The sequence below is a fragment of the Ovis aries genome, chromosome 1 (assembly GCF_016772045.2).
Source record: "Ovis aries strain OAR_USU_Benz2616 breed Rambouillet chromosome 1, ARS-UI_Ramb_v3.0, whole genome shotgun sequence".
Classification (NCBI taxonomy): domain Eukaryota; kingdom Metazoa; phylum Chordata; class Mammalia; order Artiodactyla; family Bovidae; genus Ovis; species Ovis aries.
The window spans coordinates 278,351,300-278,377,338 of NC_056054.1; the positions used below are offsets into that span (position 1 = coordinate 278,351,300).

The 26,039-nt window shown below is 49.1% G+C and overlaps 1 protein-coding gene across 16 annotated transcripts in view; it reads left to right on the forward strand.

Moving 5' to 3' along the window:
- The window catches only part of KAT2B (lysine acetyltransferase 2B), a 112,512-nt gene that overhangs the window by 78,125 nt on the left and 8,348 nt on the right, over nucleotides 1-26,039 (forward strand). For all 16 annotated transcript variants that reach the window (XR_009598584.1, XM_060406810.1, XM_060406771.1 and 13 more), the window contains 6 exons: nucleotides 1,717-1,842; nucleotides 4,123-4,259; nucleotides 6,657-6,865; nucleotides 8,188-8,314; nucleotides 18,304-18,414; nucleotides 21,300-21,443. Coding sequence is in view for 15 of the 16 variants with exons in the window: in XM_060406810.1 (XP_060262793.1) it covers nucleotides 1,717-1,842; nucleotides 4,123-4,259; nucleotides 6,657-6,865; nucleotides 8,188-8,314; nucleotides 18,304-18,414; nucleotides 21,300-21,443 (854 nt within the window). In the remaining variant the exon portion in view is untranslated. The remainder of the gene's footprint in view (nucleotides 1-1,716; nucleotides 1,843-4,122; nucleotides 4,260-6,656; nucleotides 6,866-8,187; nucleotides 8,315-18,303; nucleotides 18,415-21,299; nucleotides 21,444-26,039) is intronic.

The window sequence follows — 26,039 nt, forward strand, 5'->3', positions numbered from 1 at the left end:
AGCTGCCTCTGTGTGGAAGCACTCCAGTGTCCTTTGAAGCCCAGGAGGCCTGTTTGCTGGAAGGGAAGGCCTGCAGCCTGGCGCTTCAGTCTCTTCTCATCCCTTCCTGTGTGCATCTGAGGGGGTCTCGCCTGTATATGGCTACTTTTATTTTTGACACTTACTGTGATGGCCTGTATGAGAAAAGCACATAAAGAGCGGATATATGTAAATGTCTAACGGATCCACCTCGCTCTGTACCTGAAGTTAACACACACTGGCGATCAGTATATTCCGACTCCTTACATGCCAGTTGCTGTTCAGTTAGGAGCTGTGTGCCTGTGTCTCCGCAGCTCGTTTCGCTTATTTCACCGCTCTTGGCTGCGGGGGCATCCCCTGTGGTCGCCCTGACACCGAGATGGCGTGCTCTGGGGCCTCCGTCTGCGCCATCAGACGAGGTCTGTGCGCCGCGTCACTGGCGCCCGTGCTGCCGCCAGCCACGCGCGGGCAAACAACGCCTACTTCCTACCTTGGCTTTTTCTTTTTTTTTTTTAAAGACAAAACAAAATGGTTTTGTTTGGAGACACTCTTGAACTTACGGAAGAGCAACAAAACCAGGACCAAGCAGCCCCTTGCTGTGTGTTTGCTGTTCCAGACTCACCGTTGCTAACGCTGGCCCTGTTGTGCTAGCATTCTGCGGCTTCTGTCTCTCTCCATGTACTAACGTGTGTGTGCGTACCTGTCTTCTGAACGGCCTGATGGTTACAAAGGTCATGGCCCTTTGCTGGCTTCAGTGGGGATCTCCTAAGAGCAAGAGTGCTTTCATATTTAACCCCAGCAGAGTTATCACAGCGAGGAATTTCAGCCTTGATGCAGTATTATTCCTTAATCTGGGTACTGTTTTCCATCTTGCCTCTCATCTCAGCCACAGGGTTCATAGCCATTTTCTGTCACACCAGGAGGCATGGAATGTTGGCCTCTCCCATTATCGCTGGTGTGAAGTTTGTCACTGGATTAAGGTGGGGTTTTTGAGATTTCTCCATTGCAGTGTTAACTTTTCCACTTTGGTAATTAAAAAAAAAAAAAAGGTACTTTTGTGGGGAGATGCTTTGGTGCTTCCCTAGTGGCTCAGACGGTAAAGTGTCTGTCTGCAATGCAGGACACCCGGGTTTGATCCCTGGGTTGGGAAGATCCCCTGGAGAAGGAAATGGCAGCCTACTCCAGTATTCTTGCCTGGAAAATCCCGTGGACTGTGGAGTCCATGGGGCTGCAAAGAGTCGGACACGACTGAGCAACTTCACTTTCACTTTCACTTTTCACTTTGAGGCTATTCTATTTTTATCAAAATTACAGTCACAAGATTCGGCGTGTACAGATGGCTCTTCCCTGAATCAGTCACTATGTGCCGGCTGTTCCCTAACTGTCCCCCTCTCCCCACCTTCCCTCATTGCTCCCTTATTTCTTCCCATTCTCCTGTAAGGAGAGTTTTACCTTCTCTCCATTACTTATTTGTTCATTTCTTATTTTATCACTTTGGACTCAGATGTCTTAATTTTATCCAGTGGGTTGTAACTACCCTTGTCTTTATCATCAAGCTCACACTGGCCACATGGCTTCTGTCTTAGAGATGACGTCTTCGGGTGCTGGGCAGGAATGGAATGCTCTCGCGTACACTTGGTTCATTACTACCCAAGAAAGACGGCATTTAATGCCTTCTCTTCCTTCTCCTGGGGGCAGTTATCAGTCCACCTCCTGTGGCCGGGACAGTTTCCTACAATTCGAGTTCCGCTTCCCTTGAGCAGCAGAACGGAGGGAGCACCAGCCCATCCTGTCGAGGCGCGTCCGGGCTTGAGGCAAACCCAGGTAAGCTCGGAGGGCACCAGCGAGGGCTGTGATTCCCGAGAAGCTCCGTTATCTGAGGAGTGCCAAAGGGAGCCTTAAGTCAACTGCGTGCTGTGCGTGTCAAGGATCTTAATGGCTGGAACTCCCTCTGGGCTGCATTGGCTAGTTATTGCTGTGTAACAAGCCAACTTGAAATGCAGAGTCTCAAACTGTGATCCTTTATCGTCACAGCTCACTCATTCTGTGTGCTGCCTAGGAGGTGGCTGATAAGGCTCGACTCCGACAGGCTGTGCTTGCATAGTTCTCGTCCTCCTTTGAGGACCACCGGGTGTCTTTTCCTTTCCTTGGGGCAGAATGCGTCCTTATGATGATGGCAGAGGCACCAGAAAGCAGGCAGAAATGCAGTTTCCTGCAGCTTAAGCTTGTAGCTGGTGCTCCGTGACGCCTGCCTTATTTTGTCATCGGAAGCGAATCACGTGGTCAGACTCAGAGTCAAGGGGTGGGGAGATGGCCTTGACGCCTTTTGTAGGAAGAGCCACAGAATCATATGGCAGAAGCTGGAGGCAGGAGGGGAAAGAATTTGGCCGTGAATGTAATCTGCCACATGGGCAAAAAAATCTCTTAGTGCTAGAGGTGTTTCGCAGTTATAGAATGTTCCAGAGGATGCATTTGTGTCCACAGCCGTGACATGAGACACATCTTGGCACAAGCAAAGTTTGACACTGAGAGGTGTCATGAAATGGGGAGAGAACAGGGTTTTCTGTGAAGGACTAAGCGGGCAGCACTGGGGCCACTTCCAAGGGGGACGCTGCTGATCATTCTAGAAGCTCTGCCGTTGAACTCGGATGTAGCCCAGGGTGCTTTCTTATTGCAGCACTCAGCAAGCTATCAAGTTTGGAGCATATTGGGTATAAGTCTCAGCTCCAAAATAAATAGTTCACACCATTATTCTGGTGGAATTGTGGGATTTGAAGCGTTGGTCAAATGAAGGAAAATATTCTCACTCACCTCCAATAATAACAACTAAAAAGTTATAAAAACACGAACTCAACAAAAGTTGTTTTAGTAAGAAGCCTCATTTGGAAAAGCAACTTGTATGGACGAGATGCTTGACGTTGCCCTGCTGCTGTTTAGCTCAAGATGGAGCGAATGCTGTATGGAGCCTGCTTACTGGAATTCACACCTGAGGAATAAATTAGATTTGAGCATTTAAAAATTTAATTGTAAAAATAAATAAATTATGACAGAACGGGAAGAAAACAAAAAACCAGACATCATGCCAGTAGGACAGAAAGCAGCCAGGTAATCTAAGGAGTAGAGTGGGAGAGCCTTCTCCCTGCTTTCGCCGGGCCTTTCCCAGCTTGTGATACATTGTGACATCCTGGGAATGAATGTGCCTGCTTCCAAGGCCAGGGCCCTGCTCACTTTGTGAGGCATCATTTTAAGGCAAAAAAGGATTAGGAGAGATCATGAGGGTCAGTTTGTAATGACAAAAATTAAATTCACCAGCAAAGTGAAACAGTTCATGGGTGTATTTCCAGTATATGTAGACACACACACATATACAACATACACTGTACATACAACACATATACACTGCACAACATACACATACACGTCCATGCACATGTATGAAAGACTTTCCAGAACTACAAGGAGAAACGACCCACCAGAAGTTGAACACTTGAAGAAACATCTCTGATTAATTCATAGATCAAACAAACAACACTGTCAGAAGATGCTTAGTGTACAAACAGTTGGTCAAGTTTTAGGTCATAACTCGCGTTTCAGGCAGTTTTGGCCTTTGTTATCATAAGGACCATATTCTTCTGGCCACAAAGGGACAATTAGTCTCCAACATGGAGATTAACAGCCAGTGGTAATTAGACTCAGCCTTCAGTGTGCACATGAAGAGGCTGCGCTTTAATAGCTCACATGTCAAGTTGGAACCTTAGTGTAGAGAGCAGTTGCTCTTCAGAATGGTGGGCACTTGGGGGACTGTGGGCCAGCAGCTAAGACTCTGTGTCCCAGTGCAGGGGGCAGAGATTCACTCCCTGCTCAAGGAAGTCCCACATGCTGCCCAGCCAATAAAGAAAGAAAGTGGGAAAAAAAAGAATGGTGGGCAGTTCCTGCGAAAAGAGTTACCTCCTCTTTCCCGCCTTCTGCCGCGCCGCTTCTCCCTGGTACAGGGGGGGTTGATGTCCACACCTTTCAGTGATATTAGAAAATCGGTTGGATTAGTCGGCACGTGCTTTGTGTTTGAAATAACCCATCGTTTGCCCTTTTGTTTTGGTCATCAAGGAGAAAAGAGGAAAATGAGCGACTCCCATGTTTTGGAGGAGACCAAGAAGCCCCGGGTGCTGGGCGACATCCCACCGGAGCTGATCCGCGAGGCCATGTCCGCCATCACAGACCCCGCGGCGACGCTGGCGCCGGAGGTCAGCAGGGGGCGCGCGAGCCGCCCGCGGGTGGGCCCCGGGGCTCCGCAGCCGCTCGCGCTGTCGGGGGTGGGGCGGAGTTGCTGGATGCTCAGGGCTGAGAGGCGGGCAGGCGGATGAGAGGTTAATTCTGCTGATGACGGCCGTGTTGTGGGGAAACATAATCTCCGCCATTGAAGGCATTCCTCCTGCTTCAACTTTTTATCTTGAAAAATTTAAACCCTCATGAATGTTGCAAACATTCCGTGGTAAAGACCCAGAGGCTCTTTATTTAGACTCACAAACGGCTTGCATGCCACGCTCACTATCCCTCTGTCTCCCTTTGCTGTGACCGTGTGGAGCCATTTCAGAGGTAGATACAGATGTTGTAACGTTTCACCCCTTACTGTTTTTTGCACATGTCTCTGAAGACTGAGACTGCTCATTTGCATTCCCACAGTGTACTTATCACTACCAGAAACTTCAGCTGGATTACAGTATTAGCTAATGTGTGGATAGGCAGTCCACAGCCTGGGCACCAAATCCTGTCCACTTCTGGTTTTATAAATAGAGTTTTATCGAAGTACGTCCACAAAGCCTAAGATATTTGTCACCTGGCCCTTTCTCAAAAAGTTTGCTTAGAGTCATATTCAGTTCAGTTCAGTTCAGTCGCTCAGTCGTGTCTGACTCTTTGCGACCCCATGAATCGCAGCACGCCAGGCCTCCCTGTCCATCACCAACTCCCCGAGTTCACTCAGACTCATGTCCATCGAGTCTGTGATGTTACTCTTGGCCTAATGTACAGCCCATATCCAGATTGCCCATCTGCCCTAATTCTGTTGTTTATGGTATCTATTCCTGTTGTTGGAGGACCAGTCTGGGGTCACATGTTGCATTTAATTCTGATCTCTTCAGCTTGTTAATCTGTTTAGTTTATTCCAGAGCAGTTTCTCAGCCCTCTGTTGGCCTTTTGTGGCAGCGGCATTGTTGCAGAGCCCTGCTTTGGCATAAGGGCCCTGTATGTGTGTCTGTTCACTGATGATTAGATTCAAGTAAAGCCTTTGGGGCAAAAGGGCTGCTGTCATCTCCTGTCTTATCCAGGCGCAAAGCAGTCCTAGATGTTTCTGACAGCTGCCAGGAAATGAAGAAATAAGATGATTTTTCAAAACATCTGTAACAATTTTTTTTAGAATGGCTCTGCTGGGTGAAGGTATCCATGTTTAATTTGTCGTGTTTCCTTAGAGATTTATTTTGTGCAGTTGAGGATAATTCACGGGATTGGAATGCTGTTAAGAGAGCGATCTCCTTGTAAAGTTGCCCTTTCCATTTCCTTTTGGGTGTCCAGTCCTTGGGGCCTTCTGTGTACATGTCTTTCCGGGATTTAGTGACTCCACAGAGTAGTTTTGCTCAGTTTGTTTCAGCTGTGAAGTGTGGATGTCATCACACATTCCACGATTTGTTGGGTGGATTGAGTAGTGTCCTGAAGTTGCCTTGTACTGGTATGCACAAGGCACCTGTTAAATTCTCAGGAGTTTTAGGAGATGGTCATTAAACGTGTTGACCACAGTGGCAGATGGGCCTCCAGCATCAGCTGTAGACCAGTGAAGCGGGCAGTGCCAGCAGCTGGCCCTTCTGCCTTGGGGGTCTGTTTGTTGAACACTGACCTGCACCCCACTGCCTGGGTTAATAGGATGGGGCGCAGGGTGCTGGTAGGAGGTTGTACTGCCAGCTTGATTGAGAGTGGTCAACACGACTCCTTTGCAAAGAAGCCTCTCTTCCTCCGAAAGAGAGGTGCTGGTAGTATAGACGTGACTACCACTCATGGGCCTGCAGGGAGAATTGGGGTCTGGGATCCCAAGGGTGCTCAGCCAGACGGGATTCCGAAAACCAAGGACTGGCTGGCTGCAGCGCACAGGACAGACGCAGGCTGCCTCCCCCATTAAATCAAGTCCTCGGGTGCTCTGCCCTGCCCACACGTGTCTGCGTGGTCCCTCCGTGTTCTCCCCACCGTGGTGTCTGCGTGCTCCCGGCCACGTTCTCCCCGCCGCGGTGTCTGCGTGGTCCCTCCGTGTTCTCCCCGCCGCGGAGTCCGCATGGTCCCAGCCGTGTTCACCCCGCCGCGGAGTCCGCAGCTGCCGCAGAGGCCTCCTGACTTGCAGATCCAAACATGAGTTGTTTGGCCCTTCAGAGAAAGTCTGGTGACTCCTGGTCTGTACCACGTCTCCATGGACACGTGGGAGGCTCTGGTCTGGCAAAACGCTCTGCCTAGCTGCCTTTTCATGGCTTGTGTGTTACCGGTTGGGACCCCGAAACCCAGGAATGCGTATCTCACTAGCACACGGAGGAGGGGCGCTGCTGTGAGCTGTCCCTTCCGTCTTAGGGAGGCGCCCTGTGTGACCCCTTGTCTCCTCCTCCCAGACCAGCTTTCTGTCGGCACACTCGGCCAGGGACGAGGCGGCCAGGCTGGAGGAGCGCAGGGGTGTGATCGAGTTCCACGTGGTGGGCAACTCCCTGAGCCAGAAGCCCAACAAGAAGGTGCTCATGTGGCTGGTGGGGCTGCAGAACGTGTTCTCGCACCAGCTGCCGCGTATGCCCAAGGAGTACATCACCCGGCTCGTCTTCGACCCGTGAGTCGTGCCCGGCTCTGCTTTCCACTTTCCTGATGTGTTTTGTAAAATGCATTCTTTTTTTTAAGATTTTTTTTTTTTTACTTAAAAAATTATTTATTTTTAATTGAAGGATAATTGCTTTACAAAATTGTGTCTGTTTCTACCAAACATCAACGTGAACCAGCCTTGAAGCGCTTTTTCTTGATGTGGACCATTTTAAAGTCTCTTGAATTTTTTGCAATATCATTTCTGTCCTATGTTTTGGTTTTTTTCATCCTGAGGCACGTGTAATCTCAGCTCCCTGGTCAGGAATCAAATGGGGGTTTGACCCCACCCTCTGTGTTGAAAGGTCAGGTCTTCACTGGGCCATCAGGGACTTCACTCTCCTTTGTAAAGGAGAGAGGAACCGCTCGGGTAGTGAAAGTCAGGCACAGTCACCCACCGCGTCCTGCTGCTGCTTGTCAGCTGCGCGGGCAGAGCGACGTCCCTGCCGTGGCCGCGGCCCCAGGCATGCAGACGAGTTTCCCAGCAGCTGACTAGCTTCTATTACCGAGGCTCCTGCTTCAGGCTGCCGGCGGCGCCCTGCGCTTCGGCCACTGCATCAGTGGAGGGACATACAGACCTGGAGCGGATGCCCCAGTTTCCTCACAGCCAGGCTCTGATTTTGGCGTCTTAAGCAGGCTCAGCTCTTGCCTGGGCCTGTAAGCCCTGGCAAGATTACTGTGCTGTTAGGGTCACTTTGATCACCCATTGCATAAAAAAGGGGAAAGACAGGAAAGGGAGCTTCCGTAATTGAATGCATTTTAACATACAGAGCCCAGTTGCCCGTGTGGACTGTGGCCCATGCCCGTGACTGTTCAGAGTGACGTTTTAGGCAGAAGGCCTGATGGAATTCTGGAAGGCAGGTTTTAGCAAATCGTGCAGATGGATTGTGTTTTCATTTCCTTATAGCTTCTGTGGTATTTCTGAGTGAGAGTGAACTCTTCAGAAACGTGTGCCCATGTCCCTGGCTTTTGCTCCCCCTGGGCTTGTGGGCATCGGACATGACCCTGTTTCACCACCTGTCAGCGCCTGTCCACAGGCTCTGTTCTTCGTCTAGGGGCTCAGGCCCCTTCAGGTGGCTGGCGCTTGTCCTCATGAACACTCCGGGGATGTCTTGGGAGGCAGGCTCACTCTAAGACATTCACTTACAGAATGTTCTAGTGAGATGGTGGCCAGACAGAGGCAGTTTCCACAGAAAAATCAAGAAAGAACCCCCCCTCCCTTCCAGTTTTCCTGATGTGTTAGTGAGGAACACCCCAAACAGGAGGTAAAACAGTGATGCAACCTTATTCTTCCAGGAAACACAAAACCCTTGCTTTAATTAAAGATGGCCGTGTCATTGGCGGTATCTGCTTCCGGATGTTTCCATCCCAGGGCTTCACAGAGATTGTTTTCTGCGCTGTAACCTCTAATGAACAAGTCAAGGTAAGGCTCACCCAGGGTCTCAGAAGAGATGCAGGATGTGGTGCTTTTCACAGAAGCTGCAGAGCGTGGCAGGGTCTCCACGTCCAGAGAGTCCTGGACTCTCTGAGGAGCATCCTCTCATTGCAAGTGTGTGTGTGTGTGTGTGGGGGGGGGGCACACGCTTCCACACCCACAGTCATTCTCTACTGGGCTTTGTTGGACCTCAGAGCTGGGGCTGGGGACACCGGGCCACACCAGGAGCAGCTCAGGTTTAGTTTGTGGCACGTGAAGAGGTGTCTGAACCTCTCGGTGGCGTTGGTGATTTCCACGTGTAGACGTGGCCACACATGCCTGGTCACGCAGCACCACCGGAAGGGGTGGGGTGCCGTGTAGGTTAGGGAGAGAACTGAGGTGGCTCAGACCTCAGGACAGTTCCTTACGACCTTGTGCCAGAAGTGGGGAGGCAAGGACTAAAGAAATGCTGTCGGGGAATTCATGAAAAATTTGAATAAATGTATGACTAAGTTTCAGAAATACTCAGGGAAGGTTTGGAACGTGGTCTTTGGGGGAGTGTGAGTGTGTGAGCGACTGATCTGTGTTTGTGTGTGTGTGTGATTCTGATCTGTGTGAGTGACGGATCTGTGAGTGTGTGTGATTCTGACCTGTGTGAGTGTGAGAGTCTGATCTCTATGTGTGACTCTGCCGTGTGTGAGTGTGAGCGACTGATCTGTGTGAGTGTGCGTGATTCTGATCTGTGTGAGTGTGAGAGACGGATCTGTGTGTGTGATTCTGATCTGTGTGTGTGTGTGTGACTCTGCCCTGTGTGAGTGTGAGAGTCTGATCTGTGAGTGTGAGTCTGATCTGTGTGTGTGTGATTGTGATCTGTGTGAGTGTGTGATTCTGATCTATGAGTGTGTGTGACTCTGATCTGTGAGTGTGACAGTCTGATCTGTGTGAGTGTGAGAGTCTGCCCTGTGTGAGTGTGAGGTCTCATCTGTGAGTGTGTGTGATTCTGATCTGTGTGTGTGTGAGATGGATCTGTGAGTGTGTGTGACTCTGCCCTGTGTGAATGTGAGAGTCTGATCTGTGTGAGTGTGTGTGATTGTGATCTGTGTGAGTGTGTGTGATTCTGATCTATGAGTGTGTGTGACTCTGATCTGTGAGAGTGTGCGAGTCTGATCTGTGTGAGTGTGAGTCTGCCCTGTGTGAGTGTGAGGTCTCTTCTGTGAGTGTGTGCGATTCTGTGTGTGTGTGAGATGGATCTGTGAGTGTGTGATTCTGATCTGTGAGTGTGTGTGACTCTGCCCTGTGTGAATGTGAGAGTCTGATCTGTGAGTGTGTGATTCTGATCTGTGTGAGTGTGTGAGATTGTGATCTGTGTGAGTGTGAGAGTCTGCCTATGTGAGTGTGAGGTCTGACCTGTGAGTGTGTGTGACTCTGCCCTGTGTGAGTGTGAGGGCTGATCTGTGTGAGTGTGAGAGGCTGCCCTATATGAGTGTGAGGTCTGACCTGTGAGTGTGTGTGACTCTGTGTGTGTGACTCTGACCTCTGTGAGTGTGAGAGTCTGCCCTATGTGAGTGTGAGGTCTGATCTGTGCATGTGTGTGACTCTGCCCTGTGTGAATGTGAGGTCTGATCTGTTGAGTGTGTGTGGTTCTGATCTGTGTGAGTGTGAGAGTCTGCCCTGTGTATGAGATCTGAACTGTGTGAGTGTGTGATTCTGCCTATGTGAGTGTGAGGTCTGACCTGTGAGTGTGTGTGATTCTGCCCTGAGTGTGAGGTCTGATCTATGAGTGTGTGTGATTCTGATCTATGAGTGTGTGTGACTCTGATCTGTGTGTGTGAGTCTGCCCTGTGTGAGGTCTGATCTGTGAGTGTGTGTGATTCTGATCTGTGAGTGTGTGTGACTCTGCCGTGTGAATGTGAGAGTCTGATCTGTGAGTGTGTGATTCTGATCTGTGTGAGTGTGAGAGACGGATCTGTGTGTGTGATTCTGATCTGTGTGTGTATGTGACTCTGCCCTGTGTGAGTGTGAGAGTCTGATCTGTGAGTGTGAGAGTCTGATCTGTGTGAGTGTGTGTGATTGTGATCTGTGTGAGTGTGTGTGATTCTGATCTATGAGTGTGTGTGACTCTGATCTGTGAGAGTGTGAGAGTCTGATCTATGTGAGTGTGAGAGTCTGCCCTGTGTGAGTGTGAGGTCTCATCTGTGAGTGTGTGTGATTCTGATCTGTGTGTGTGTGTGAGATGGATCTGTGAGTGTGTGTGACTCTGCCCTGTGTGAATGTGAGAGTCTGATCTGTGAGTGTGTGATTCTGATCTGTGTGAGTGTGTGAGATTGTGATCTGTGTGAGTGTGAGAGTCTGCCTATGTGAGTGTGAGGTCTGACCTGTGAGTGTGTGTGGTTCTGATCTGTGTGAGTGTGTGTGACTCTGACCTCTGTGAGTGTGAGAGTCTGCCCTATGTGAGTGTGAGGTCTGATCTGTGCATGTGTGTGACTCTGCCCTGTGTGAATGTGAGGTCTGATCTGTTGAGTGTGTGTGGTTCTGATCTGTGTGAGTGTGAAAGTCTGATCTGTGTGAATGCGAGAGTCTGCCCTGTGTATGAGATCTGAACTGTGTGAGTGTGTGATTCTGCCTGTGTGAGTGTGAGGTCTGACCTGTTAGTGTGTGTGATTCTGATCTATGAGTGTGTGACTCTGATCTGTGTGTGTGAGTCTGCCCTGTGTGAGGTCTGATCTGTGAGTGTGTGTGATTCTGATCTGTGTGAATGTGAGATGGATCTGTGAGTGTGTGTGATTCTGATCTGTGAGTGTGTGTGACTCTGCCCTGTGTGAGTGTGAGGTCTGCCCTGTGTGAGTGTGAGGTCTGCCCTGTGTGAGTGTGAGGTCTGCCTTGTGAGTGTGAGAGTCAGCCCTGTGTGAGTGTGAGGTCTGCCCTGTGAGTGTGAGAGTCAGCCCTGTGTGAGTGTGAGGTCTGCCCTGTGAGTGTGAGGTCTGCCCTGTGAGTGTGAGGTCTGATCTGTGAGTGTGTGTGATTCTGATCTGTGTGAGTGTGAGAGTCTGCCCTGTGTGAGTGTGAGGTCTGACCTGTGTGAGTGTGAGAAGCTGCCCTGTGTGAGTGTGAGGTCTGCCCTGTGAGTGTGAGGTCTGACCTCTGTGTGTGTGTGACTCTGCCCTGTGTGAGTGTGAGCTCTGCCCTGCGCGTGTGTGTGGCTCTGATTCACCTTCCCAGCTGCCCCTGGCACACATCCCTCCCCAGGAACCAGCGTGTCACGCTGGCAGTGCGCGTGTCTCTGCCATCTCCCTGGAGTAACCAGACTCCTCGTCGGCAGGAAGATCGAGATGATGCTGTATCCTACTCAGTTGCTTTTATGAAAGCGGAACCAGAAATGTGTCTTCAGAGTGTTATTCATTTGGTACTTGGGGAGTCCTGAAGTCAGGCAAAACTATGGCAATTGGTGGAAAGATAAGTAGGTCAGGATTCAGTAGCTACTGAGATAAATTACTGCCTAATGGTCTATAGCATGACGCGCCCACGTCAGCCACGTATGTGAGCTTAAATTTTCTGTTAGCTACATTGAAGATATGCAGAAATAGCTCTAAAAATATATACTTTATTTTTCTCAGTACATCCAAAGGGCTGTCACTGTAGCGGCACTCGGTGTCCAGGAATTACGGAGGCCGCTCGCATCTTTGGTTTGTACTGAGTCTCTGAAGCCCACTGCGTTTTCCACTGCACCTGTCTCGCTCTGGACTAGGCTCTCTGGTCTTGGACAGCAGGGCCTAAGGACACTGTTGCCTTCTTCAGTTACCATGAAGCTGTGCCAGATACAAAAGCCAAAGACGCATGATCTCTGGAAGGAGTCGTGCTTGGCCCGGGGGCGCAGCCAGCGCTGAGGGTGCTTTTGCTTCAGTAACAGCTCTCCTCTGTGTCACAGTCACCGTGTCGATTACAGCAGCTGTAGTCTCCTCTCAGAAAGCACAATGGGGCTTTTGACGTTGGCTCACAATGCGAAGCATCCAAGGGCATTAGAATGCACCAGTGCCGCACTGTCCTCCTGACTGGGGAAGGCGAGGGCGTGTATCTGCGTGAGCCTGACCTCGGCCCCGTGTCAGGGCGCTTTGGCGATGTGTCTTCAGATGGTGCAGTCGCTGTGCTTGTCACAGGTTCATTTCCGCATAGCCACACTGAGAAACAATTCCAGGGGTCCAGAGTTTAGGAACTCGCTTAAAAAGAAAATTTGGTTGGGCTTTTCGTAGGGAGAGGAACTTGAAAATATGCCCTTGGTTTATAATTTCAGAAGATTGCATAATATTTGTTTGCACAGAAAGCTACACCAAGCAACTTGTTTGGAAAGGTTGGCTAAGGTTACCTTGGACACTTTTAGGATTCCAGAGGGAAACTAAAGGTGTTTAATATGAATTGGATGCTTTGTCTTACTACTTCCCAGAAGGGCAATGTATGTTTTCTTCCCCAAAACCGTGTAATTTTCTAAAGACTTGAAGGAAGGTGGCCAAATATCTGAAACTGAGCAGGAAAAATGAAAAGGAGAGCCACTTGGTGTGAGTGACTCGAAAGTGAAGTGAAGTGGAGTGGCTCAGGCGCGTCCGACTCTGTGACCCCGTGGACTGGAGCCACCAGGCTCCTCCGTCCATGGGATTCTCCAGGCAGGAGTACTGGAGTGGGGTGCCATTTCCTTCTCCAGAGGATCTTCCCGACTCAGGGATCAAACCCAGGTCTTCCGCGTCATAAGCAAGACGCTTCACCATCTGAGCCACCAGGGAAGTCTTGAAAGTGGTCCTGGCAGATGAAGATTAATCTGTGAAAGCTGAATAGAGGGATGAGTCTGGTGGAAGCCAACGCTGCCAGTACTTATTCGTGAAAACAGCACGGTCATAAGTGGGGCTCTACAGTTTTGATTTGAGGTATTAAAAATCTGGGCTAAATGGTACTTTAAAATTTGCAGCCACTCATTTTGGAGATTTAAGCTTATATATGAATTCCTTTAATGCTTCAAGTAAGATTTTTGTGTGAATTTATCTTGCTCAGAACACATACAAGATAACATATGAGAATTTACTTTAAGCTCCTAACTTGGTTTTAAAATAGATTATCTAACTATTTGGTTTTGACGTTATATGCAACTTTAAAGTTATGGGGCTAATACTTACTTAACCGTAATAAGTATTTGAAGAAACGCTGAAGTTACCAGGTGGATTTGAAAGGAGCCCTTTTGGTGACAGGTGAAGTGAAGTGAAGTGAAAGTTGCTCAGTTGTGTCTGACTCTACAACCCCATGGACTATGCAGTCAGTGGAATTCTCCAGGCCGGAATCCTGGAGAGGGTGGCCTTTCCCTTCTCCAGGGGATTTTCCCAACCTAGGGATTGAACCCAGGTTTCCTACACTACAGGAGGGCTCTTTACCAGCTGAGCCACAAGGGAGAACCAAGAATACTGGAGCAGGTAGCCCATCCCTTCTCCAGCTGATCTTCCCGACCCAGGAATCGAACTGGGGTCTCCTGCATTGTAGGCAGATTCTTTACCAACTGAGCTATCAGGGAAGCCCAGGACTGCTGAAAATAAAGGCATGCAGAGAAGCGAGACGGTGCTGGGGGGAAAATCCAAGCATTTCTGCAAGTAACGGCTCAGCTCTGTTACTGCTTCTGTAAACAAGCAGATACTTGCGCTTCTGCTACTGCTGGTCACAGTACTAGGCACACAGGAATCAAGATGAAAGACAGCCCCTCCTCACAAGTAGCTGGGATCTGGAAATTCTTTGGAGAGGTGACGGATCAGTGGCCAGCGATGAAGACTATCTCGTGCAGAGTTTGAGACGCTACTGACAACAGAACCGTTATTGTTCCTTTTGAGGAAAATTCTTGGATTGTGGATGAAGGGGAGAAAATGTATAGTTCTGTTCAGTTCAGTCGCCCAGTCATGTCCAACTTTTTGTAGCCCCATGGACTGCAGCACACCAGGCCTCCCTGTCCATCACCAACTCGTGGAGTTTACCCAAACTCATGTCCATTGAGTTGTTGATGCCATCCAGCCATCTCACCCTCTGATAAATCCATTATTAACAATGTCAGTGACACAGTAAGGTGAAGAATTGCAGGATATTGGTTCTAGAAGTTCCCAGGGGGAAACCGTCATCTGATGGTTATTGAGTATATGCCAGGTACCTCGGATTGATTTACATGCTGGAAACACAACGAAGAGGGGCCCCCTGAAGGTTCAGAGGTAAAGAATCTGCCTGCAAAGCAGGAGGCACAGGAGACCCGGGTTTGATCCCTGGATAGGGAAGACCCCCTGGAGAAGGGCATGACAGCCCACTCCAGCATTCCTGCCTGGAGAATCCCATGGACAGAGGAGCCTGTGAGACTCTAGCAGTTCTGTTAGCTCCTTACAAGGTGGCATATACAGCAAAAGCCTCTCTCTCTTCCATCAGCTGCGTCTAGGTTTCATCAGAAGACTCATTTCTTTCTCATCCCCAGGCATGACTGTTCCGCTGCACACGCAGTAGCAAATCCTTCCGTTTTCTCCAGTTCCCCCCCACTTTTCTTTAAAAATAATACTTAATGTTGTAGGTCGTGTACAAATACATTTGCATGTAAAGCAGAAATCCCACCCCCCGTCTCCTGGTCCGTCCCATTGCCCTTCCCCCGTTGGTGTCCTTCAGTTCAGTTCAGTTCAGTCGCTCAGTCGTGTCTGACTCTGTGACCCCATGAATCGCAGCACGCCAGGCTTCCCCGTCCATCACCATCTCCCGGAGTTCACTCAGACTCACGTCCATTGAGTCAGTGATGCCATCCAGCCATCTCATCCTCTGTCGTCCCCTTTTCCTCCTGCCCCCAATCCCTCCCAGCATCAGAGTCTTTTCCAGTGAGTCAACTCTTCGCATCAGGTGGCCAAAGTACTGGAGCTTCAGCTTTAGCATCATTCCTTCCAAAGAAATCCCAGCGCTGATCTCCTTTAGAATGGATCTCCTTGCAGTCCAAGGGACTCTCAAGAGTCTTCTCCAACAACACAGTTCAAAAGCATCAATTTTTCGGTGCTCAGTTTCTTCACAGTCCAACTCTCACATCCATACATGACCACGGGAAAAACCATAGCCTTGACTTAGACGGACCTTTGTTGGCAAAGTAATGTCTCTGCTTTTCAATATGCTGTCTAGGTTGGTCATAACTTTTCTTCCAAGAAGTAAGCATCTTTAAATTTCATGGCTGCAGTCACCATCTGCAGTGCATTTGGAGCCCAAGAAAATAAAGTCTGACACTGTTTCCACTGTTTCCCCATCTGTTTCCCGTGAAGTGATGGGACCAGATGCCATGATCTTCGTTTTCTGAATGTTGAGCTTTAAGCCAACTTTTTCACTCTCCTCTCTCACTTTCATCAAGAGGTTTTTTGTCCGTTTTCGTGTAAAGCAGGAACCCCTCCCCCACATCTCCCAGTCCGTCCCATCGCCCTTCCCCCTGCTGCGTTCTCTCTGTCTGGGAGTTTGTTCTCTCTGTCTGTCTGTCTGTCTGTCTGTACGTTTGTTCTCTCTGTCTGGGAGTTTGTTCTCTCTGTCTGTCTGTCTGTACGTTTGTTCTCTCTGTCTGGGAGTTTGTTCTCTCTGTCTGTCTGTCTGTCTGTCTGTACGTTTGTTCTCTCTGGGAGTTTGTTCTCTCTGTCTGTCTGTCTGTACGTTTGTTCTCTCTGTCTGGGAGTTTGTTCTCTCTGTCTGTCTGTCTGTCTGTCTGTACGTTTGTTCTCTCTGTCTGTCTGGGAGTTTGTTCTCTCTGTCTGTCTGTCTGTCTGTACGTTTGTTCTCTCTGTCTGGGAGTTTGTTCTCTCTGTCTGTCTGTCTGTCTGTCTGTACGTTTGTTCTCTCTCTCTGTCTGGGAGTTTGTTCTCTCTGTCTGTCTGTCTGTCTGTACGTTTGTTCTCTCTGTCTGGGAGTTTGTTCTCTGTGTCTGTCTGTCTGTCTGTACGTTTGTTCTCTCTGTCTGTCTGGGAGTTTGTTCTCTCTGTCTGTCTGTCTGTCTGTCTGGGAGTTTGTTCTCTCTGTCTGGGAGTTTGTTCTCTCTGTCTGTCTGTCTGTCTGTCTGGGAGTTTGTTCTCTCTGTCTGTCTGTCTGTACGTCTGTTCTCTCTGTCTGAGTCTCTGCTTCTGTTCTGCAGACATTTTCTGGGTGCCTGGATCTGTCCAGAACACTGTCATGTCGGTGTGTGATAGACCCCGTTAGTGAGAGGCTTTTCCGTGGCGTGCACTCTGCGCTTGCACACCTCAGTGTGGACCTGCCCTGTTTGCACTGCTCAGTAGCTGCACATGGCTGGCGGCGGCTGTGTGGAACGGCTAGTTGTATATTGTAGCTATGAGTTTCGCATGTTTGTTTTCCCCGTTCTACTCTCTTCTCCTTAAGAGAGACTTTCTTCACCCTTTAATCTGAGTTATATTCAGACTTGCAGTATGTCGGTATTGTGATATTTTTGGGAAAGGCTACCATCTCTATGGTTAATACCAATGGAAGAATAATTTCCAGAATAGGGAGACAGCTGTACTCTTTTCCTACGTACTGGACAGATCATCCCCTGGATATTATTATGCCTGGTCTTGGGATCCGTGCTTTAGAAGTGTGTTGCTACACAGGAGCCAGCCTTGAAAGATAGGAGTGGCTTGAGATAGGGTCTCCCAGTCCTGCATGCGAGGCAGGACTGAAGCCTCGATGAGGCTGGACCTGGGACCTGGGAGGCAGGGTGGACGTGGGTGATTTTCAAGGGCTTGGGGAGTTGTTAAGAGCAGGGAAGAATCAGTTACTCTAGGAGCAGAACTGAGGTCAATAGGTAGAAAGAACAAGGGGTCAGATCACAGGTGAAAATTAGAAAGGACTTCCCAACCACAACAGTGGCTGAAGACGAACTGGCCCAAGGACTCAGCGAGCACCCTAAGCTGGGGGTTTTCCAGCAGCCGACCTCCCCGAGGTGGATGGCAGAAGCCTAGCTTCACATGGGGAAGAATGAGACCAAGTGACTTCCCGAGACCCTTCTCCACTGCGGTGCTGTACTTCCATGATGTCATACCTGTGAGCCTCTTTGAGCTCTTTAGGAAAATGTCGTCGAATTCTAAAATATTGATGTAACGGCATTCATGTCTGGGCTCACTTTCATTTTTCTGTGAGACTCTCAGACCATCCCTTTAAATCTGTACATTTTCTTTAAGCTTTGTCCATTACCAAAACACATGCTTACTTTTTTTTTCATGTTTCAATCGTTAAGTTACTCCACATTGCTCACTGTTTTCGCCGCTGTTGTTCAGTTGCTGAGTCACGTCCAGCTCTTCACGACCCCATGGACTGCCACATGCCAGGCTTCCCTGTCCCTCACCATCTCCCAGAGCTGCCCAGATTCATGTCCATCAAATCGGTGATCCTGTCCAACCATCTCATCCTCTGTCACTGTTCTTAGTTGGTTCACAGTGCCTCTGGCTCACTCAGAGCTCCGGGCTCCTCAGACTTTGCTGGGCAAGGTCTGAAAAGCCCAAGCTGAAGGTCCTTTGTGCGTGATGGTCCAGCTGTTTGGAAGGATTGCTGATTGTTGTATATAGGAAGCACTTGGGTTAGTTTATATTCTAGAAAAGGTTAGCCCTTCTCATTTACATTGCTCTTCTGATCTCAGATTCTCAAATACTCCAAGCATAAGCAGAAACTCACGATCAGCATTTACCCCACACACCTCTTTATTAATACTCAGCTTGTAGCCTCTAGGTGTGAGTGAGTAGCTTGTAGCTTTGGTGTGCTCTTTTCTAAGAGCCGGAAACTTGTGTTTTCAAGTGATGATTGTGTCTTGATCCAAGGATTTTGAATTTTTTGACTCATTTTCAAAGTTCAGAAACTCAAGAACCCTAACCCAAGGTGTTGGTATTACACTGTTAATACATACTCCTAAAGTTGCCAGTATTTCTTGGTGAAAATGTGGGACTTTCTTTTGTCCAGAACCTAATATATTTGTCTGCATTCTGACTTGCCCTTAGGGCTATGGAACACACCTGATGAACCACTTGAAGGAATACCACATAAAACACGACATCCTGAACTTCCTCACCTACGCAGATGAATATGCAATTGGATATTTCAAGAAGCAGGTGGGCTTTTTGGCTGTGTAAACCTGCTCTGTCCTTCCTTTTCCTGATGTGCACACAAGTAGCTTTCATGCAAAGAAGTCCTCCCCCCAGCAGTGTCTTCTCCTTATAAGGAGAAGACATTTATTTTGCAAGCCTTAAACCAGAGGTAAGCTTCAGCCTGGATTAGAGGGTGTGACCAGCACACTGTCAGTACGAAGTGAATGCTTGAGTGAATGAAGGGATGTCATCTGTGAGTGGAGTGCACTGCTGCACCCTAACAGTCTAAAACGGGGTCTCCCCAGGCTGAGGAGAGCCACGTTGGGGGACTGGAGTTCGCCTTGAATGAGAGAAATAGATTTAATCTCTGGAAGGCAGTGTGCGTTTCTGATGGCGGAGAGGAGGTTCTGATGCTACAGAGGGCTCCCGACACTCCTGTTCAGTCAGCACGTGGGCGGCTGGGCGCCTGGCCGCATCTTTGTTCTTTTCCACCAGAAGCTTCGTCTCAGCTCTCTGATGCTTCTGTTTGTTTGCCCTTGTGGCTTGGTGTGTGGGACCCTCCTTCCCTGACCAGGTGTGAAGCCCTGCAGTGGGAGAGTGGTGTCTGAACCCCTGGGCCACCAGCGAAGTCCCTGCTACGTGCTTTTTAGTAGTGCTTTATAATTCTAGATTCCTAAATGTTCTCCGTTTACTTTTTTGATGACAAAAGTAATGTATAGTTATTATAGAAATAACTAGAAAATGAAATTGGAAAATGAAATAGAACTGCAAAAGAAAAACTGCATATGATTCCACCACCCAGAGAAATTTACTGTTAACGTTTTGACAGATACCCTTCTGATGTTTTTTCTCTGTGTTTGTATGTATATAAACAGAAAATTGGCTCATACTATATACAGTTTAATTAATTGCCTTTTTTCCTTAATATAGTCTGATTTTTAAATAATGATTTTTGATGGTTCTCTGAATTGTAGAAACGGAAACTAATTTCTCAAAGCAGTCCCACATTTAGGGAACATTTATGTATTTTTTGTAAATAACTGTCCATGTGTGAGTGTGGGCTTCCAGACTTAGCTAATGTTTTGTTATGCACTGTAACAAATAATAACAAATAAGGTAACAATTTCTGCTCTTGTCAGCAGTAAGTAAAGGGGCTCAGGAAAGGAGTTGATTGAAACAGTTTCTTCACCCCTTTCCTAGGTCACAGATTTCTCCTGTCTGCATCCATTTGACTATCTGAGGTGTGGCCTGTTTCTCCTTGTTTATTGACCCTTTGTATTTCTTTTTTTCAAGTGCCACTTCATTGTATTTTGCCTCTTTTTTCTATTAAAATATTTTTCTGTTGATTTCTGAGAATTCATATATAAGGATACGAGAGTAGTAACCTTTTATTTTATGATTTTTCTCCCCTACTTGTCTGTTTTAGCATTACTTATGGCCTTTTTTCAATGTACAGAATTTTACAGATTTTATTACATAAAATTTGTTAACCTCTTTGAAAAATATAAGTCCTTATACATATGACTGAAGCGCTTTCCCTCCAATGTCAGATACTTAGCCTTTCTACTTTGTTCTCGTTCTTTGGGACGCCTTGGTGGCTTTTCTAGTGGAACTCGCTAGAGGGGACGCTGGCTTTAAACACTGGGGCTTGAGCGCCAGCCTTCCCAGGCTGTGACTACATTGCAGGGATAGTAAACTCAGTCAGGATGGATTTTAGGAAAAGATAAGGAATTTTTCGCTAACTTGCCGCTGGCTGTGCTGCCCGTCGCTGCGCGGGCTTCTCTCAGCTGCCACGAGCGGGTGCCCGCGGCCCCCCCGGCTCCGGCTCCGGGGCATCTGCGCTGTTTGCGGGGCGCCGGCCCCGGAGCGCAGGGTCCTGGAGCGCGTGCGCAGTGGGACCTTCCTGGACCAGGGCGCAAACCTGTGTGTCTGTGCCGCTGAGCCAGCAGGGAAGCCCTCGGCCTTGCTTTTTCTGCCCCAAAAGAATTTATTTTTAATGAAGGAAGATTGCTTCGCCTCCCTGTGCTGGCCTCCGCCACATCGCATGGATCGGCGCAGGCTCGCGTTGGCTCCTCCCTCCTCGCCTGCCTCCCACCGCCCACCCCTCCCCGCTGCTCTGGGGAGGTCCGGGTTCCAGAGTCACACAGGAAACCCTCGCTGGTTATTATTCTACACGCGGTGGTGTATGTCTCTCTCCGTTCTTTTCTCGGCGACTTGTCTGCACCTGTGGTCCTCTCTGAGGCTGATGGCAACGAGTGTTGGGAAAATAAGTTTTTACTGAAAGAGGAGGCAGGAAACTGCAGCCCCAACTAATTTTCTGCAAAAACTTGAAACATCTTTAAGGAAAATTGTTATAAATAACATGACTATGTTCCCTGTGTCACCGTATTATTATAGGTTAAGCATAGAAATGAATATGTTGCGAAGCATTAACTGCAGACCTGAAGCAGCCACGTCTGTGATGGTCTGGAAGCCTTTTGCCTATTAAGTGTTTCATTTCTTCAATATCAAGGTTGTTCTTGCTATATTTTTGGACAAATTTTGCTTTCAAAATAGGGTTCACTGTTGGTTGATTTCCAGAATATCCTAGAGGCCCCCTCTCTTCTTTGGGAGAAAGTGTGCGGTTTAATGCTAAATTAAATCTTATTTTTACTTAATAGCCATTTATGTTAATGAATTTTTAATATTGTGTTTTACTAGGATTATTATTATTTTATGTTGGATTGCTTCCTATTTGCACAGTTTGATTTTTGAGGAACTTCTTAGAGGAGTTTCATGCTAATCCTCTAGGATAGTTGGGAAGGAGCTTGGACCTCTGCCTGCACCAAGCCAGGCTTTGCATGTAGTTCGCACTCAGACGGGGTGTTTGATGCTCAGGGCCTTTTTAAATGAAGTTATTGGTTTTGCAGGGTTTCTCCAAAGAAATTAAAATCCCTAAAAGCAAATATGTTGGCTACATCAAGGATTATGAAGGCGCCACTTTAATGGGATGTGAGCTGAATCCACGGATCCCGTACACGGAGTTCTCTGTCATCATTAAGAAGCAGAAGGAGGTGAGCGTGCGGCCAACTCGGGCTCCTTCTGCGCAGGTCGGGCGCCTTTGGAGAGAAGTGCGCACCCCTGGGCTCTGTGTGGGGGCGTCTGATGGACACCAGGGCCTCAGTTCGCTCTGGTTTGTGTGGATTTCTTCTTTGAAGGTATCCTTTACCTCCTGTCTAAATTATCACTTTGAAGCGGGGGTCAATACCTATCAAATTGGTGTAGAATGCAAAGCTTGTAAAATACAGTGGTTTTACCTTCAAGGCCTCTTACATGCTGGCCCCACACCTTCTTCCCAGACTTGGCTCTTTATTCCCTTTTCTAAACTGCAGGCTGTCGCTGACGCACTGACCCTTTTACGTGGTGTCTTCATCCTTCACCCACTTCCTCTCCCAGTTCACGCGCACACACACACGCGTGCACACACACTCGGATGTGCACACACTCACACGTGCACACACGTGCACACACGCGTGCACACACTCACGCGTGCACACACACACATACTTCTGCCTGTGTCCCATTCCTCTTTGAACTTCTCCAGCACTAGTTTGATACACTCATTTGAACTTCAGTTACTCATCTTCTTCCATATTTATCTTAGTGAGTATTCACCTCTCTTTTCCATTGCAAGTTCTGAGAGTGTATGCTTCCAGATATTAAGTGATTTGTGATCTGGAGAGAATTTTTGTTTTGGCCACACCACACAGCTTGCAGTCTTGGCTCCCTGACCAGGGGATGAACCCATGGCCCCTGCAGGGGATGTACCAAGTCTTTACCACGGGACCCCAGGGAAGCCCCAGGTGATTTGGCCTCTGATACTGGGGTCAGGTCTTTTGTGCGTATGAACTAAAAGAGAAGGGGTAAAGGGGAAGGTTGATGGATTTGATTACGTAGCAAGTTTTACCTTTCTGTAAGACAGGAAAAAGAAACATAAAAAGCATAATTAGGGCAGTGCAACACAGGCCATTCATTAAATGAATAAACTTTACATATTAAACCCAGGGCCACCCTCCTGGTCCCCTAGTTCTTGAGTTCAGAAACTGGGACATCGGACCCGACGTCAGTCCCGCTTTGTACCTGTCCTGTCAGCTTGCTTCGGTCGAGTCCGAGTCTCTGCGACAATGTGCACTGCAGCCCCCAGGCTCCTCCGACCGCGGGTTCTCCAGGCAAGAGCCCTGGAGTGGGCTGCCAGGCCCTCTTCCAGGGGATCTGCCCAGCTTGCATCTCCTGGGGAGACCTCACAGGGGTGGGACTCGCACCTGCTGTGTCTCCCGCAGTGTGGGTGGACACTTTACCCCTCAGCCGCCTGGGAAGCCCCAGCCCCACGTTATGCTTCTGTTATTCAGCCAAAGGTGCTTTTCTCTAGTGAGTAAGGAAGAGACATCTGCCTCAGCCTGTCTTTGTTTTCTGGTTTCTGCTCCTGTGCCTCCATCCCAGTTCTTAGTTCCTTTGCGATGTCTCTGACATCGCAGAGATAGAGCCGCTTTCTCAGGGTGTGTCCTAAGAACAGGTGCTCAGTGAATGCCTCCCTTTTAGTTAAAGTAGCTCAGACTTTTCCGTACATGTCCCACGGAAGTGAGCTAAAGGCTTTTTATTAAACTAGAAAATAGAAGCAACCTCTGTTGTTGGGCAGAGGTTCCAGCGTGAGTCGGAGTTCCCAGCAGGCTGCTGGGAGCTGGCGCCCGGCTCCCTGCGCCCCGACTGTGGAGGCCGGAACAGGACCCCATGGGGTCCGCAGACTCTGAGTCCCAGACCCCTGGGCAGGGGCCGTCTGTCCGGGCTGCTTCAAATCCCGTGGAGCCCAGCGTTGGAGAAGACAGGGCCCCACTTCCCCTCCGTCCCCTTGGGTCCCCCACCTCGGCTTCCAGTGTCTCCAACAGGCACCCCCGAATGCAGCTGTTCACCACCTCCTTTTAAAAGAGCTCGGAAGTCTCTTCAGTGAGGTTCTTGGATTTACCTGGTAACCTCCACAGAATTCAGGTGACTGAGACTCGTGTTCAGTCCAGCTCTGGAGGGCCCTGAGGAGGCAGGGATGGACGGTGCTCAGGAGCAGATGGGCAGATGGTCGGTCTTCCCCCCCGGGGCACAGGCGCAGAGGCCGCATGGTTGCAGTGAGCGGGGTGCAGAGGGGGACCAGGACTGCAGCTGGGGGGTGAGCCGGAGTCCTGCAGGAAGAGGCCCCCGGCCCGGAGCGCCTGGAGCCTGAGGCGTGCGCGTGATGAGAGCCTCTGAGAAAGGGTGGCCGGGCGGAAGCCGGCAGGACGGAGCGCGGCGCGTGTGTGGGGCTGGGGGAGGGTTGGCTTTAAGCTCGGTTCACGCGTGAGGCTGTGACCCGGGGCTTGGAGGAGCCACAGAGTGAAGAAGAGCAGCGGGCCTTTTGTAGGAAGACATCCCGCGACTCGGTGAGCTATAAAAGTGGGCGATGCGCCCCCTGGTTCTCTGTTTGGGAAGATGAAAAATGACAGAAATGGGATGAAAGATGGATTTGAGGAGAGGGAGATGAAGGCATGGTGATGGAGAGCTGAAGAGAGTTTCTAGGGAGGCGAAGACGAGAGGCTGGAATGGGGTTGAAAGGTCTGTTTTCTCTAAAGTGATCTCAGGGTTAGAGAGGTCGGGTAGCGCCCCGCTCCCCCATTACCAGTCGCCTCAAGGTGCTCGTGAGGTGGCGGAAGCCCCCGTGCGCTATCACATCTGCGAGCACCCTTGGTGAAGAGCAAAAAACATTTCAAGCTGTGTTTGAAATTAAGTTTTCTGAAGGCCTTCATTTAAGAAATTGCCGTTGTGGTGCTTTGAAAAAAATTTTAACTGAAATATAGTTGATTGACAATGTTGGTGTTAGTTTCAGGTGTACAGCAAAGTGAGTGACATATACACGTATTTGTTTTAGGTTTTTTCCCATATAAGGTATTAGAAAATACTGAGTAGAGCGCCCTCTGCTATGCGGTAGGTCCTTGCTGCCTGTCTGCTTTCTCTATAGCGGTGTGCATCTGTTAATCCCAAAGTCTCAGTTTATTCCTCCCCTCCTCTCCTTCAGAAATCATAAGTTTGTTTTCTGTCTGTGAGTCTGTTTCTGTTCTGTAAATAAGCTCACTCGTGTCGGCGTTTTTAGGCTGCGCACGTGAACGGTCGCGTGTGGCGTCTCTCTCTGCCTTAACTCCGGTCAGTGTGGCGCTCTCTGGCCCTTCCATGCTGTTGCAGCAGCATTATTTCATTCTCTATCATGGCTGAGTAACATTCCACCGTATGCACGTTTCCAGAAAGTCTTCTGTTTTCTGGTGGGATCTTAGTTGGAAGTGTGGAGTCTTAGCCACTGGCCCACCGGGGAAGGCCCGAGGAGTCTTTTTAAAAAGACCTGGAGTACACCTCACGCAGAGCGTCCATTCAGCTCTGCCTGTCCACAGAGGCAGCCAGCAGCCGTGTGTGGCCACTGGGTGCTAGCTGCACGCCAGTCGAAGCTGAGGCATTCTGCAAGTGTAGACGCATTCGGATTTTGAGGACCTAGTGTGAATAAAAGCATGTAGAATATCTCATATTTTTTTCTCTTGATTATATGCTACAGTGATAGTATTTTAGCTATATTAGCTTAAATAAAAATATATTGTTAAAATCAATTTCTTCTATTTCTTTTTACTTTTTTTTTTAAGTAGCTCCTGAAAACTTAAATTACGTGAGTGGTTTACATGATACTGGACAACCCTGAGCAGATTCACCAGCAGTCTGTCTTGCTGCTTCTGTCCATTCTGTGACGTCCAGTGTCTCACTGTTAAGATTGTGTATTCCTGCTGTAGTATTTACCAGTCTTCCATTCGAGATCAGGAAGTTAGGAAACTGGATTTTTCGCTAATGGGATTAATGACTGCTACTGTCGCAGTGTTTTCCAAATTCAGCGCTGATACAGGCAGTCTCAAGGTGGTGGTTCTGAGTTTGCTGTTGCTCGCTCGCTCTCTGGCTGCTCTCTGTAGCGTGCAGGGTCTTAGTTCTCTGACCAGGGATCGAACCTGTGCCCCTGCATTGGGGGCATGGGGTCCTAACTACTGGGCCACTGGGCCCTTTCCTTCTTTGCAGGGAGAGCTGTAACATCAGAACATTGGGCTTCCCTAGGGTCTCAGATGGTACAGAATCCAGCTGCAGTGCAGGAGACCTGGGTGTGATTCCTGGGTCGGGAAGCTCCCCTGGAGAAGGCAGTTATTTTGTAAGACAAACAGACTCCTCTCAAAATTCCCTAAGTAGTTCTGGCAGCCCCTGTCCTGACTGCTTTGCCTTTTTGGGTGTGAGCATCGTAGGTTGGGGCTCACACCTTGAAACACGTGAGCATCAGGAAGTCTGTCCTCCTGGGCTCTGAGGACTTGGTGAGTCTGCCTGCCCCTCAGGTTGCAAGGGGGCAGCATCCGGTCCCGAGACGTCCGGGGATGCTGCCGGTGCCGGGGCTGCAGGGCTTATCTCCTCGCTGTGGCCGAGGCTCGCAGGGGAGGGCCGAGATAACTGGCCCTTAGGCTAAAGAGGGCAGTGGGCTCTTGGGCAGTGAGGTCTCTTAATACTGGCTTTTCTTTCCAGTGGCAGGAACAGCATTCAAAGACGCCTCTGTCAGTGGCACCAAGTGTGCATGG